This window comes from Mastigoproctus giganteus, chromosome 1 (genome assembly GCF_048544385.1).
Source record: "Mastigoproctus giganteus isolate SK-2022 chromosome 1, ASM4854438v1, whole genome shotgun sequence".
In the NCBI taxonomy this organism is placed as follows: Eukaryota; Metazoa; Arthropoda; class Arachnida; order Uropygi; family Thelyphonidae; genus Mastigoproctus; species Mastigoproctus giganteus.
In genome coordinates, this window is record NC_143575.1 from 164,162,454 (window position 1) to 164,179,235 (window position 16,782).

Here is a 16,782-nt window from a genome sequence, read left to right on the forward strand (position 1 = left end):
AATAATGTATGTATGGTATTGTAAATGTACAGTGAGGTTACACAAACTGAGCATGGACCACCTGGTAAAAAAAAAAAAAAAAAAGCAGCACAGTAGATTGTAATCTGTGCAGGTTTCGCAGGCTGTGCATCAGAACAGATTAATATTTATTAGCAGAGTAGAAGTAGGATGTGGGCACTGTTCTGATTACTGGTGGGCGTCTGCTCTGCTCTACTTTCTTCAACTTCCAATGTCTGCTATTCACCTAATTGCATCTCCTCTTGGAGATGCAATTAGGTGAATAAGGGTTTCAGCTTGGACTATATTCTGATTTAGTGATCATGTACACTTAGCATTAGCATTAGTAGAGGCATTTGATGCAAGAAAGCAAGCTTATGCAGCATCAGCCAAAAAAAAAAAACCCACTTCCACTTCACCCCTCTGTTCGTTCAAAATACCTGTCCAGCTGAGCCTTAAACTTATTTAGGCTATCAACCTCCACCACAAGGGATGGCAGTCTGTTCCACCAACCAACCACCCGCTGGCTAAAGGCAAATTTCCGCACGTCTATCCTACATCTGTCTTTCCTCAATTTGAATTTATGCCCTCTCAGGTGATTTTTCTGAGCTAGAGGAAGAATCCCATCAGCATTGAGCATGCTTAAACCATTCAAGGCTTTATACACCTCTATCAGATCACCTCGCTGGTGCCTAGTCTCCAGACACTGTAATTTGCAAAACTTAAGCCTTTCTTCGTAAGAGCACCCCTTTGTTCCATTCACTAATCTTGTTGCCCTTCTCTGTACTCGTTCCAGCAGCTCTACATCCTTCTTGAAATGAGGCCTCCAGACCTGTATACAGTACTCTAGGTGTGGCCTGACCATTGCCTTATACAATGGAATAATCACCTCCTTATCCCTGCTGGAAAAATTCCTGTATATCATTGACAATACTCCATGAGCTACTCTTGCAGCCCGTCTGCACTGCTCAGAGAACTTCATATCTGCCTGCACAATCACCCCCAAGTCCCTTTCATTCTCTACCACTGTCAGTGTAGTACCACAGAGTTGATACGTTGCTCTGGGGTTGCTTTTTCCCATGTGTAGTACTTTACATTTGTCAATGTTAAACTTCATTTGCCACCTCTCAGCCCATCTGCTCAACCTTTCCAGATCCTGTTGCAGCAGCATAGTGTCAGTAGTGTCCTTGACAACCCTGCCAACCTTTGTATCATCTGCAAACTTGGACATTAAGCTTGATATACCATCATCAATATCATTTATAAATACAGAAAACAATAATGGACCCAACACTGAGCCCTGAGGGACTCCACTAATAACATTAGTCCACGATGAGCAGTGTCCATTGATTACCACTCTCTGTCTTCTCCCCCTCAACCACCCCTTTATCCATAGCAGCAATTTGCCTCCAATGTCACACTGCTCCAATTTGTGTAGCAGTCTTCCATGTGCAACAGTATCAAAAGCCTTTCTAAGATCCAAGTATATAATATCAAAGTTATTCCCTGCATCCAGTTCTTTTGTGACTGCATCATATTATCCAATCAAGTTGGTCAGGCAAGACTTCCCCTTAACAAAACCATGCTGTGTCTGAGCTATAACTGAAGTCTTGTCTAAATGATCCTGCAGTGCTTCTTTAACCAGTGCCTCCATTAATTTTCCTGGAACAGAAGTTAAGCTCACAGGTCTATAATTACTTGTGTCAGCCTTTGATCCTCCTTTGTGAATTGGGGTCACATTTGGACATTTCCAGTCTATGGGTACCTCCCTTAATCCAAGGAAGCTCTCATAATTATGGCTAAGGGTTTGCTTACTTCCTTTGCTGCCTCCTTTAATATAACTGGATAGATCCCATCCACCCCGGGTGCCTTTCTTGTGTTTATCTTCAACAGTTTCTCCTCCACTTTACTCCCAGTTATTTCAAGATTCTGTAGCTTACTGCTAGAGTTGAATACACCTCTGGCATTGATGGACTGCTGATGATGGGTGGACTTAATTTGGTTTATCTGGACTTGCTGCTAATAGTGTTTAATCTGCTAAGTGCAGATTAAGTGCAGGATGTGCGGCACCATTCCAATTAAGTGGGAGCTTACTCTGTGTGGGCAATGATGCCCAAATCATTTCAGAGAGAAAGACATCTTAGAGGGTTTTTGTGTAGATGGACCTGGGGACATTGTTGCCTACTTCAAATGGATGTACTTCATTCTCCGTGTAATACTATGAATTGCATCTGCAATAATGTATGTATGGTATTGTAAATGTACAGTGAGGTTACACAAACTGAGCATGGACCAGATGGTAAAAAAAAAACAAAAAAAAAAACAGCACAGTAGATTGTAATCTGTGCAGATTTCGCAGGCTGTGCATCAGAACAGATTAATATTTATTAGCAGAGTAGAAGTGGGATGTGGGTACTGTTCTGATTACTGGTGGGCGTCTGCTCTGCTCTACCTTCTTCAACTTCCAATGTCTGCTATTCACCTAATTGCATCTCCTCTGTTGAGTTGTGCTGCCAAGAGTTTCAGCTTGGACTATATTCTGATCTAGTGATCATGTACACTTGATGGACTGCTGATGATGGGTGGACTTAATTTGGTTTATCTGGACTTGCTGCTAATAGTGTTTAATCTGCTAAGATGTACCTCATGTGGAAAGCACATCTTTGATGAATCCATCACTTCTTTTGGACTTCACTGAATTAAGTCAGCTAATATGGATTCCTCTTTCTGATGGCATCTTTGTTAAGTTTGAACTTCATCAGTGTGCACTTTTTATAACTGATGGACTGATGGCATTTTAGTGAGCTTCCTATCTAATGGAGTTATAATTCCTGAGCATTTTTTACTGGACTGGGCTAACTGGGCAAATTACTCGGCTGGGCTAACTGGATCTGTGTTTTAAATATATGTATTTATGTATATTGTATAAGTGGATCCATAAATCTATGTCTCTAAGTACGATATTGTATGATATGGCAGGGATGCCAGTTTTTGGCAGGGAATGCCTAGTATAATAAATAAAAAAATAAAAAATGCATGATACCACTATCCAGGCAGGCAGCATGGCAGTGGAGCATGTTTTGTTGGCAAGAACTAGGATCCCTGGTACATATGGACCAATGTTTCACTGGTGAGGTCTATCGGCAGCTCTTAGGAGACTGTGCACTCTGCCATGCTGCATTTTTTCTCGGACAGAAAATGGATCCACTAAGATGATAATGTGCCATGTCATCAGGCCTGCACTGTGCATGTGTAGTTTGAGGAACACAGTGAAGATATCACCCATCTTGATCAGCATCCAAATTCAACTGACCTCAATCCGATCAAACACCCATGGGACGTTCTGGAATGGGAAGTGAGGCATATGGACATGCAAACATCTGTTCTGACACTGTGGAAAGTGTTTGCCAGCAGCATGGCTTAGAGATATAGTGGAGTCAATGGCTAGGTGAACACAGACTGTTATCCATGCAAATATATGGCCTATCACAATATTAGGTAGGTAGTCATAATTCAGTTATCACTAAGTGTAAAATTATACTGTTATTAGATACACAAAACATCATAAGAAAGAAAACAGAAAAATCAAAACGACTAAAAATGGATATTTTTAAAAGTCAATGTGAAACTATGATTTGTGATATATTAGTGTGTTCCTCCATAGGCCAGGAGTGCAATAGCGCATGCTCTTTGAGTAGACCACGGCTCAAGTTGGTAACTGCTAAATATGATCAATATGCCAACCTGCACTGGATCAGCAACGGCAGATTACAGTCCACTCCCCTCAACATGACATGTGGAGGCCTCCATCCTGCAGTGGATTGACAATGGCTGCAGATTTATATATTATTAGTGTTAACCACTAACACTTTCAACGGGGGGGGGGGGGGGATAATACTTAGGCAGTAATATTGCAGCAGGCCACACAATGTAAAAGAATAGGACACATGGCCTGCAGGTTGGAATACCCCTGTTGTTATTCATGGAGTGCTCCATTTCACGAAAGGGTAAGAATACCTACTAATAAAGTGGCCACCACACTAAGTGGTAGCCAATTTTGATACTATTTTCATTATTCCAAAATAAAAGCAACAAAACAGGTGAGGTCAAGGAAATCCTACTTTTCATAACTCACCATTTCATTTCAACAACCCTTATTTAACATTCTTTAATCCTTATGATTCTAGTAACATATATAGTCCTGCAACTGTCATCCGAATATTATATTAAACTAGACGATATCACTTACTTCATCAGTATATTCTGCAAGATTTACTCCTAGATGTCCTGTCACTAAATGATTGTCTATTTCTGCGAGTGTCACCGTACCTTTTGGTGAAGGTGGAGGAAATAATGATAAAGAGCACATGGGAAATCCTGAAAGAAAGATCAGTCAGTAACTAACAAAAAATTGCAGTTTCAATGATATTTAAATTCCACTTACACTGACAGCTAAAAGTTAACCTGATCAGAAAAATACAGTAGTTTGCAAAACAGCAAATACAAGTAAATGAAATGTGGTACAGAAATATTGTTATAATATAATGCAACCACACCACATGTGAATATGAATAGTGTAGCTGCCAACTTTTGACATTCAAAAAGCTGGCGATTAGGTATTTATAGGCAGGAAGAAAATGGGAATAATATATAGTTACAAAAGGAATAATAGGTCAACATTATGGGTCAATAATAGGTTGATTCTAGAGGTCAACATTCCTGTTACAGACATTGCCATGTCCCATTATAAAACAATTAGTGTAGGTGATGTTAGTGCCAGGAGTGAAACAATTGTTAGTGGATAAATGAATGTATAGATTATGAATTAAGAGGGATATTGTGGGGGCAGGAGCAGGGGGAATGCTGGGCTACTATAGAGTCCAAGCGTAGCTGAGCAAGCCAAGAAAAAAAAAATTGCAAAAATTTTTAATCACTGAATCGTATGCAAGATCTTTAAACAATCTAAAGTGAATCAGAATCATTGTCTCTGATGAATAAAATTCAATTTAAAGCTACTATATATCATTTGATGGTTAACTTTTTTGCATATCTTTATTATCATGAACATGGTCTATAATAGTATTTCATAACACAGCACTTGAACAAAAATTAATGCCTTCCCAAGTTTCCTGTTTGATTTACAAATACTGTTTCTGTATTTTTACTGAAATAAAATGCAACGCAGTTGTTATTTTGGAGAATAGTGAATATCTAAGCATATCACTTTGCATAGAGTGTTACATCGCTTTCAATACAGATATGAATAGGGATAGTTCTCAAATGCTTCATTACTTATTGTACCTAGGGTAACTAGACGTCTGGTTTTACCCTCTTCCATCTGCAATCCAGTCAGCATTTTTAAAATTTGATAATTAGTCTGGATTTTCTGTACAGAAAGTAAACTTTGATGTCCCTTCCATTTATAACTCTAATTTCTGCAGTGAAGCTTCTCATTGCAATGGAAAAGCAGACACCCAGGATAGGCAAGATTGTGTTAAATTTGTGTACAAAACTATCTGTTCTTGACTGTGTTGTCCTCTACTCTGCCAGATAGTGACTGGAGGGAGTCTGAGTAGTATGTAGGCAGGAGGGGGGGTTATTGTCCAGGCCATGTTATGTCAAAAGGCTGGGTATATTCTTACCATGTGTATGCTATACCCAAAAATGAGATTACTTTAGACAGTATGTCCTGTTATGTCCTGCCCAGGTATACGACCAGGCTGTCATGCAAAAAAATTGAACTTGGCCTGTTACAATGTAAGATCACTCATCGGTGAAGATAGGATATTAGAGCTGGAAAAGGAATTAGAAAATGTGAATTGGAATATCATCAGTTTGGCTGAAACAAGAAGAAATGAATCACTTAAAAGTTTATCAAGTGGAAATCTGCTGTACACCAATGGAAACAGTGAAAGGTGCAAAGGTGGAGTTGGCTTTCTGGTCCATAAAAAAAAAAAAAAAAAAAACCACATTTTGGAATTCAAAAGTACATCACCAAGTATCAAGACTACTACTCAGGATTTCTAAGAGGTACAAGCTAAAGTTTATAATGATTTATGCACCAACATCGAACCATGATGAAGAAGAGGATGAAGAAATGTACACAGAAATTGAGAGGCTTCTAGATGAGCAGAAAACCCACTACACTATCACATTATGGGAGACTTCAATGCTAAGGTTGGAAAGAGGAAAAAACAGTGAAGAAAGGTGAACTATAGGAAACTTTGGAATTGGTGAAAGAAATGAAAGAAGTGAAAGACTTGCGGAATTTGCAGAATCTCAAGAGATGTCAGTAATGAACACTTTTTTCAAGAAAAGGGTGAACAGAAAGTGGACATGGAAGAGGCCAAAGGATTAACAACTAATGAAATCGACTTCATCCTCACTAACAGAAGATATATCGTGAATGATGTTACCGTCCTGAACAATGTAAATGTTCAAAGTGATCACAGAATGGTAAGATGCACACCTGATATAAATGAAAGAAAAGAAAGGAAAAAATGGACTCAAGTAAATAATACGAAGGTCTTTGAGACAAAAGAGGAGAAAAAGCAGTATGTACTGGAACTTAAGAACAAGTGTGACCTTCTGCAGACTGTACAGGATCAAGATATCAACCAGGAATACTACAACTTTCTGAAAGTGATAAATCCCAGGAAACCTATAGGTAAAAAGCAATCCAAAGAAGAAAAAATTAGTCAAGAAACACTTGTCATGATGAAATGAAGAGCAAGATAAACACTGACAAGGATAAAATTGAGTATACTGAGTTATGCAAAGCCATTAAAAACAGACTCAGAGAAGACATAAAAAGATTTATCACAAGAAAAGTAGAACAAGCATTAAGGGAAAACAAAGGACTTAAATCAGCAGCCATGAACAGTAATACAGAAAGACAGGTGATACTGAAACCAAAGAATAGCGATGGTGTACTTATAAATCCTATCAATAAGGTCCGTATAGAGTACGGACGGTGGATTTTTGGCTGCTGTAAAGGGATAAGTATTTTTTAATTTTTAACGTATTCTTTGTTATTTAACATAATACATTTTGTGTTTTACGGAGATATTAAATAGGTTTAGTAGCGTTCGTTAGCTTCTTACGGGTACCTCTGTAGCCAGATGGGCAGGAGCAGTAGTGCATAGCACATGCTTCTTGATTAGACTGGGCTTCGAGCCTGTGACCACCAAATACGGAGGATGCGGAAGGTCAGGGAATGACCACTGCATATCCTCAGCCTGAATAAAGGGTGAGGGTTGGCGTCAGGAAGGGCATCCAGCTATAAAAATTGCATGCCAAAACAATATATAAAAAAAAAAAAAAAGCCGACCCCCCCATATAATAATGGGAAAAAGTGAGGACAAAAAAAAAAAGCGTTCGTTAGATTCTTATTTTGAATTTACGACTCCTGGTGTTGGCGCCAATATTGTGGAACTAGCCGTCATATTGTGGTCGATAAGAAATAGCTTAATGTATATTGTGGAACTAGCCGTCATATTGTAGTCGATAAGAAATGCTTAATGTATATACAGTGGATTCTGGTTATTCGGGGCAGCTGTTTATTTGGGGCAAATCTTAAAAAACCGAACCCAATCGAGAAAACAGCCAGGGTTTACTTCGCTTAATTGGGACAACATGCCGTTTAATCAGGGCAGGAGACGGCAGAACTGGAGATTACCCCATGATTGTCTCCGACCGTAGCACGTGGTTTGGTCAGATTTCTGGAGGTCACAACCATAAAACAACTAGCAGTCACCTGTTTATTGGGCTTTTCTGTAAGTGCAATCTATCATAAACGGATAGTAAACTCGATCTTATTGAATTTGCGATAATACCGACAGCTGGAACTCTGTGGGTTATTATGGTGAAATGTGTTTACACTTCCATGAAATCTTCAATCATATAAAAAAATTAATTTTCAAAATTTTCTCTTCATTCCTATTTTTAAAGCTTCGTAACTTGTTACTCCGTTCTCACTTGAGCGTGCGTATCGTGTTACTTGCAATTTGTGTGTGCCGTGTTATTTGTTATTGATTGCTTATCTTTTTACTGTTTTAAATTTTAATCCCTACCCACAAATGTCAGTGAACAGAAATGTCAACTAGTTAGTATGTACATATTACAGTACGTATTAATAATTCCGATTATCACATATCAATTTTTTAATTGGTAAGGTAATAAAGGGTAAATTTGTGCTTCATATATCTTTACTTTTATATGCCTGTGGATAATATTCCTCCTATTTTCGCTAATTAGAATCGCTGTTTAATAGAATTAAAATTCAGTTCACAAACGTGGTCACAGTGACCGGCACTTACTACACATTGTACAGTGAACGGTACTTTACTATGGTGACTCCATCGATTTGATTGTACTGTAAACTATTTGTAAAGCGAGAGGTCCATTGTATTTTTAACTATTTACAAGAAACTTCGGATAATTGGGGCAGCCACTTAATCGGACCAAAATGCACTAGTCCTGATGTGCCACAAATAACAGGAATCGACTGTATATCTTGAACTGATAGCGTAAGGTATAAAGTTAAACTAGATAGCATAATACCAAGCATTGTATTAGGAATCTGTTAGCTTATTATAGTATTATCAATTAATCAAAAATAATATTGATCTTATTAAATTTAATTTTAATTAAATTGCATTTAAACGGAAATCATGACCCAGACTAGAGCTGCGAAGCAAAGATCACAGACTAGCGAGAGTGCTATCGCTCAGGGGAGAAACAAAGGGGCGATTCTCCAATGCATCACAGTCTCAAAAATATGCAAAATGTGAAATGTTTGCCAACCTTTCTAAAACAGGACATGACCTAGCCAAGGAGGATGCCTTTGTGTGTGCTAGGTGTCTGGAGTGTCAAGAAATTAGGTGCCAACACAGTGTTCTGATGGACGTCTATGAGAGCTTGAGGTGTAGGGTAAATGCCCTCAAAGAAATTAATATGAGGCCCCATCAGGCTCCCAGCTGCCCAGCTCAATGACAGAGTTCACTCTTGTGCATCAGGCAACAAAGAGACAATCTCCAATGCAGAATGTGCTAGTCCCAATGGAACTAGTTATTGTTGGTGACACTATTGTCAGGAAGACGGGGAATATACTTTTTAAGAAGGATAGGTGAAACAAGACCAGGGTATGTCTGCCAGGAACAAAAGTTGATGACATTGTAGAGCAGATATCTTTTTAGGGCACAAAAGGTGATATTGTTGTACCCGTTGGAACTAATGACATTAAGAGTAAGAGACTGCAGATTTACTCAAGTACAGGTCAATGTTGAAAAAAAAGTCGTGAGCTAGGGTTGAATGTGAAAGTGTTTGCAATTCTGCCCAGACACGATAGGAGGGAGTATATGATGAGAGCCTTATCAATCAATTTGGCCCTGGAGAGACTGTGCAAGGCTCAAGGGATAGAATTTTTTTCAAGCTGGTCTGTGCTTGTTGACAGGAGAGACTGCTTCTACACGGATGGGATACACTTAAATAGAAAGGGTGCAAGAATATTTGCTGATGCTATTGAGGCAGTGTTAGGTGGGTCGAAAAACTGCTAGCGTGCAAGGATACACAGACTAAAAGGTTAACAGTGGCCGCAGGTAGAGGCAAAAGTGATTCTTGCACTGCTTCTATTAGAATGGGCAGCAGACTGGAAAGCAAGTTAATGGAGATTTCCAGGACTGCTGGAAGTCATAATGGAACAAGTAAATACATGGGCTGTGTTAGGGTGGCTATGAGCAGGAACAGGTGCATGTATACTTGCATGTACACCAATGCTAGGAGTATAGTTAATAAACTTGATGAGCTTGAAGTGCTAGTGAAGACATCAAAGGCAGATATTGTTGGGATATCAGAGATGTGGTGTCACACAGATATAGGCACTGCAGAGTTGGAATTTGGGGAGTACAATGTGTATAGGAAGGATAGACAGGATAGGAAGGGAGGAGGTGTTATGCTGTTAGTTAAGAAACAAAATCTAAGGAAGTGCATCCAATTGATGTTGGTGGACAATGCAGTGTTGAGTCTGTTTGGTGTGAAATAAGCACTGGGAAAGGAAAAATGAGAGTAGGTGTGTTATAAGCCTAATGAATCTGATGAGTATAATGAGCAATTGTGCAGAGAAATAGAGTAGGCCAGTAAATCAGAATGTATTATAATGGGAGATTTTAACTTTCCAGATATTGACTGGAACTTGTGGGTTGGTCACTCACACACTAGCAAGACTTTTGTGGATTTATAGGATTGTTTTCTACAGTAACATGTTCGAGTGGCAACCAGAGGGAGTAATACTCTTGATCTAATTATCAGTAGTGATTCTTCGTGCATTAAGAATCTGCAGATAAAGGAACTACGGGGCGACAGTGATCACGATGTATTGATGTGGGAATTATTTAAAGATGTAACTACCATCAAGGCTAAAGGGAAGGGCTTTTGCTTTGTCTCAGACAGTTTTTAAATTCTGTACAGTAGGATCAACTTATGTTACCAACAGTGAATTCTAAATGGGAAGCCTTCAGGGACTTAATTTTGGAGGCTACTAGGCTTTATGAGGCTAGGGGGAGAGAAGACGAATGTATGGAATGCATATAAAGTATCAGGTGATACAGAAGCCTATGGCAGGTATAAACTACAGTAAACCCCCCGCTATTCGTGGTATCTGTATTCGCGGTCGCTGATTTAACATAAAATGAAACCTAAAAAAATGTGAATTTTAAAGCGCCGTGAACATTTTCCGCCATAAAAAAGCATGGGCGTGGCTAAAATTATCTTTCCCGGTCAAAACAGTGCTTAGTGGGTGGGGGGAGAGGGGTGACAAAATCGCGAACGTGGATGTTTCTCGCTAATCCTTGTTCAATATGTGTTATGCGCTTGTCATGGAAGGTTTCGTCGTTTGCTTTTAATTTATATGCTTATAAAATGAATAAATTTATCAATTTATAAATTGATATGCTTACAAAAGTGATAAATTTACCGTTTTGCAGTGTAAAACAGACTTTTTCGAGTGTGTTAATGGAAGAAAGTGACTTTATTGTGGACAAGTTCTTTCTAACCAGTACAAAAATATGGCTACGAATAACAAGGGAAATGTGAAAAGATCAAAGAAGGTGATGACATTAGCGAATAAAATTGAGTTATTAGACAAAATTTCTAATGGTGAAAGTGTCTCCTCAGGGGCAAAACATTATAAAATCAATGAGTCAATAGAATGATCAATCAAGAAATCGGAAGAAAAAAATCTGCCGTAGTGTCTGTGAAAACACGCTAATTGTTTCAAAAATTTTCTCTGTAACTCGTGATGTTAAATTAGAAAAAATGGAAAAAGCTTTAAATCTGTGGATAGAAGACCGAACTCAAAATAAAATTCCGTTAAGTTCACTCATCAAAAATGAATAGCAAATGCTTAGAAAATGGTACTCACCTTGTATAAATCTGCAATAAATTTTTTTTGGTAGATGGTGGTTAAATTTAAGTTGGAAGAAGCATTAAAAAGAACTAAGGCGGGGAATGGGGTGAAAATATTTTAAACAGATTTTAAAATGAGCACAAGGAAGTAGAAATGCAGATCTCCCAATTCCCCGTAGATCTCCCCTTTCACCCCATTCCCCGCCTTAGTTCTTTTTAATGCTTCTTCCAACTTAAATTTAACCACCATCTACCAAAAAAAATTAATTGCAGATTTATAAAAGGTGAGTACCGTTTTCTAAGCATTTGCTATTCATTTTTTAGTCAGATTTATCACCGTATTATAAGGTTACTATAATTTTACTATTGTTCACTCATCATTCGTGAAAAGGCAAAACTCCTTTATCAACACTAGCAAAACTGGTGATAACACTGGCGGGATAAGTTTTAGCTAGCAAAGGCGCTGGTTTGAAAGATTTGTTTGAAAATTCTAATAAATATTACATTTAATATTAAATTGTTTCTTATTTTCATTTCGATGCCATATGCTTGCATTTCACTATGTACTGTCTATGTACATAGTCATATTATGAAGGTACATATAATACATACATAGACAAAATTTTAGCCTAGTTTTTCTTATATATTTCATACGTTGGAACGGAACCCCTTTATTACTATGGAAGCCATAACACAGTATTCGTCTTTTCGGTATTCGCGGCATTTCTCAGGAACGTAACCCTCGCAAATAGCGGGGGTTTACTGTAGTCTGTAATCAAGTCACAAACGAGGTTAGGCAGGGAAGGCAGATTATGAGAAATCTTTGGAAAAGGATGCAAAGAAAAACAGCAAAGAGTTCTTTACTTATGTAAACTTTAGAAGGAAAGGGATGAATCAGATTGGACCACTTAACATAGATGAGTTGACTATTGATGATCATGCTCAGGTAGCTGATAAACTGAAGGAGTATTTTGCATCTACATTCACACATGAGGAGTTATTAAGGTTTGAAAATGGTAAAAGGTTACCAAATTGTAGCAGGGTGCTTAATGATTTTGTAATAACTGAGAGCAAAGTGGAGGAGAAATTGTTGAAGTTAAACATAAGGTACCTGGGGTGGACGGGATCTATCCAGTTATATTAAAGGAGGCAGCAAAGGAAGTAAGCAGGTCCTTGGCCATGATTATGAGAGCTTCCTTGGAATCAAGGGAGATCCCCATGGACTGGAGGTGTGCTAATGTATCACCAATTCACAAAGGAGGTTCAAAAGGTGACACAAGTAACTACAGACCTGTTAGTTTAACTTGTGTTCTGGGGAAAATAATGGAATCACTGGTTAAAGAAGCATTGCAGGATCATCTAGACAAGACTGCAGTGATAGTTTAGACACAGAATGGGTTTGTCAAAGGGAGGACCAATTCTGACCAATTTGAATGCTTACTATGATGTGGTCACAAAGGAACTGAATGCCAAAAATAATTATGATATCACATACTTGCATTTCAGGAAAGATTTTGATACTGTTGCACATGGAAGACTGCTGTACAAATTGGAGAGGTATGGCATCAAGGGTAAGCCGCTACAACGGATAAAGGGATGGTTGAGTGAGAGACAACAGACAGTGGTAATCAATGGACACTGCTCTTCGTGGACAAATGTTATTAGTGGAGTTCCCCAGGGTTCAGTGTGGGTAGCAATAACCGAAGAGAAACGTACCAACTGGGTGATACTACACTCAAGGAAGTGGAAAGTGAAAAAGATCTGGGGTAATTGTGCAGCCACATATGAAGTTTGCTGAGCAGTGCAGACGGGCTGACAGGGCAGGTCATGTAGGCTTGTCAATGATATATAAGAATTTTGCTAGCAGGGACAGGAAGGTGATAATCCCATTATAAAAGGCAATGACCAGGCCACACCTAAAGTACTGTGTACAGGTCTGGAGGCCTCATTTTAGGAAGGATGTAGAGTTGCTAGAATGAGTACAAAGAAGGGCAATAAGATTGGTGAGAGGAACAAAGGGATGCTCTTACCAAGAAAGGTTTAAGTTCTGCAAATCGCAGTGACTGGAGAGTAGGCACCTGCGAGGTGATATGATTGAGGTGTATAAAGCCTTGAATGGTTTGAGCAACTGAAGGCTGATGGGATTCTTCATCTTGCTCAGACTAAGAACCTGAGGAGGCACATTTTCAAATTGAGGAAAGATAGTTGTAAAATAGATGTGCAGAAATTTGCCTTTAGTCAGCAGGTAGTTGATTGGTGGAGCAGGTTTCCATCTTTTGCTGTGGAAGCTAATAACCTAAATAAATTTAAGGCTGAGCTGGACAGGCATTTGGAACGAATGGAGGGATGAAAAGGGAGGGGGTTTTTATTTCGGGCGATGCTGCATAAGCTTGCTTTCTTGCATCGTATGCCTCTACTAATGCTAATGCTAAACAGCAGAGAAGGCATAATTCAAATAGCACAAGACTACTATAGAGAATTATACAAGGAAAGAGGGAATGATGTCAGCAGTGGAGAAGATGGATCACAAATTGTTAACACATATGACATACCCGATATCTTTCCTGATGAGTTAGAACATGCGTTAAAGAAAATGAAGAATCAGAAAGCCCCGAGGAAGATAAAGTTACTGTAGAGTTGTTAAAATTGGGAGGAAGAGATATGACACAGAAATTGGCAAAATTCTTCACAAGTTTCATTAGAAAAGGAGTGACACCTAAGGAGTGGAATAATGCAATCATAGTTTTGCTGCATAAGAAAGGAGATAAATCAGAAACTGGAAATTATAGATCAATTAGCTTGTTATCCCACATCTACAAGTTGTTCACAAGGGTCATTACTAACAGATTAGAATCAACCAAAAGAGCAAGCTGGTTTTAGGACAGGATTCTCAACAATGGATCACCTTCACGTAATGTCACAGCTAATGGAGAAAGCAAATGAATATAAAACACCATTATGCTTGCCATTTGTGGATTATGAAAAGGCATTTGACTCCATACAGCATAAGGCAATGTTTCGGGCACTGGAAACACAAGGCACAGATACCCCATATATTATGATTTTGAAGAAAATATATGAGAACGCTACCTACTTTAGACTAGACTAGACAAAGACAGTAGCAAATTTAAAACTGAGAAAAGAGTTTGACAAGGAGATACAATATCTCTGAAGTTATTTACCGCTGCCCTTGAGGAAGCTTTCAGAAGATTAGAATGGTCGCAGAAAGGAGTCAATGTGAATGAAAAGTACCTAAACCATTTACAATTTTCAGATGAGACAGTGATCATAAGCCAAGATCACAAAGAATTAGATCTTTATCAATTATACCGAGTTAATAAGGATTTCGGGCTAAAAATGAATATGGCTAAAACAAAAATAATGATGAACAAGTATGCCACAGAAATGGATATAATCATTGAAGCAGCAGTAATTGAAAAGGTTGATTCATATACTTATCTGGGACAAGTCATTAGCTGTAATAATGATAAAAGCTGTAATAATGAGGTCACAAGAAGAATAAATTTTGGATGAATAACATTCAGGAAATATAGTTACATACTGAAGAGCAACATCCCAATTTGTCTGAAACATAAAATAATGAACCAATGTATATAATGTAAACAACGTATACCCACCATAACTTATGGAAGTGAAACTTGGGCACTCACCAAAAGAATGGAAGAGAAGCTGAGAACTACACAGCAAAGAATGGAACGAATTATGTTAGGAATCAGACTGTTAGATAAGAAGAGAAACACATGGATTAGGCAGCAAACACAAGTAAAGGACATTCTTATCAAAAATAAAGAACTAAAATGGTCTTGGGCAGGACACAATTCGAAGACATGATGACAGATGGACTAAGAAAATAACAGAATGGTACCCAAGAGGAGCAAGAAGAAGACCTGGAAGACAACGGCGATGGACAGATGAAATTCACGAGTTCATGGGTAGTAAGTGGATGGCCATTGCACAAAACAGAAGGAACTGGAAAGTTGCTGGAGTTGTTGCAGGCCTTTATCCTGCAGTGGATTTAAAATGGCTGATGATGATGATGATGATATTCTTACCATGTGTATGCCATATCCCAAAATTAGATTACTTTAGACAGTACGTCCTGCCCACCTTTTCTTACTACTAAATACATTATGAATTGTGAAATTAATAGAACAAACATATCTGAGAAAAGATCTAAACATACTAAACATTCCTCCTTCATTTCACAAATATACATGGTCTCAGTTCTAATCTCAATGATGTCCATTTCCACTTACACTCTCCCAAATCGCATGTACTATTTCTGACAAAATCTCAGTTATTGGCTGATTCCTTTTGCTTCAAAGGTGTGTTCGTGTTTATATCCATTCTGATATTCCCTGTCAGAAACAGTAATTTGGAAACTCCTCTTTTCAATCTTTTTGGCTTAAAATCTCTCTGCCAATACTATCAAATTCATCTGTTGCCTATATCGTTCTCCCAACTCCACTAATCACTTGGAACTCTGACTTCCTCTCTTTGAGACTTGACTTTCTCCAAACCAACTTTCCTAACAGTGAGGTGATTTTTGGAGATTTTAATGTTCACAACTCCAGCTGGTTTCATTTTCTAGTCACACAGACCCAGCTGGTTGAGACACTCAGGCTTTAGCAATTACTAATGACCTCGCACAGATTGTTCATTTACCTACCAGAATACCACTTTGATCTTAGCCAAAAGGCTGACCTACCAGAATACTAGACAATCCTAGCCATGCAGCCAAAACCCAATCTTTTCTCAGAAACAACCCTTCTAATTACACAGTTGAGGTGAGTACTCTTTTAGCCACCTCTGATCACAACTTGATGGTCTCTTCTCCAATGGGGCCTTTCTCTCGTGGCCATTTTCAACCTTGTGTTATTATTAGACATATGGTAAAAGGAAGCCTGAGGCTTATGCTGCACCAGCCAAAAAAAAAATTCCCAAGTTACCGAGAGAGAGAGAGAGAGAGCGAGAGAGAGAGAGAGAGAGAGAGAGAGAGAGAGAGAGAGAGAGAGAGAGAGAGAGAGAGAGAGAGAGAGGCTCAGGACCCTGAGTTTGCCAAGCCCACACTCACCAGATATTAGCCCCTGGAGTTATTACTTGGCATTACAAGAATGCAAAATGGAATGATCTGCGTGATTTCTTTTCTTTGGTCAGATTACGGTTTCAAATTTTCTGATGTCAACATTTCCTCAGATCATGTCTGTAAAATTATTCTTATAGGGATGAAATGATTTATTCCACACTCCACCTTAAAATCTCATCCTTTATCTAAACCTTGGTTTTCCAATAAATGTGCTAAGGCTGTTCAAGATAAGAATATTGCATATCGCAACTGGCTTGTATCCAAATCTCCATGTT

At 38.5% G+C, this 16,782-nt stretch overlaps 1 protein-coding gene across 2 annotated transcripts in view; it reads right to left on the minus strand.

Annotated features, from left to right (window-relative positions):
• LOC150091234 (aladin-like) overlaps positions 1-16,782 on the minus strand; it is a 343,291-nt gene that overhangs the window by 294,479 nt on the left and 32,030 nt on the right. For both annotated transcript variants that reach the window (XM_090374811.1, XM_090374804.1), the window contains exon 2: positions 4,247-4,374. In XM_090374811.1, the coding sequence (XP_090230937.1) occupies positions 4,247-4,366 (120 nt within the window). In that variant the 5' untranslated portion in view covers positions 4,367-4,374. The remainder of the gene's footprint in view (positions 1-4,246; positions 4,375-16,782) is intronic.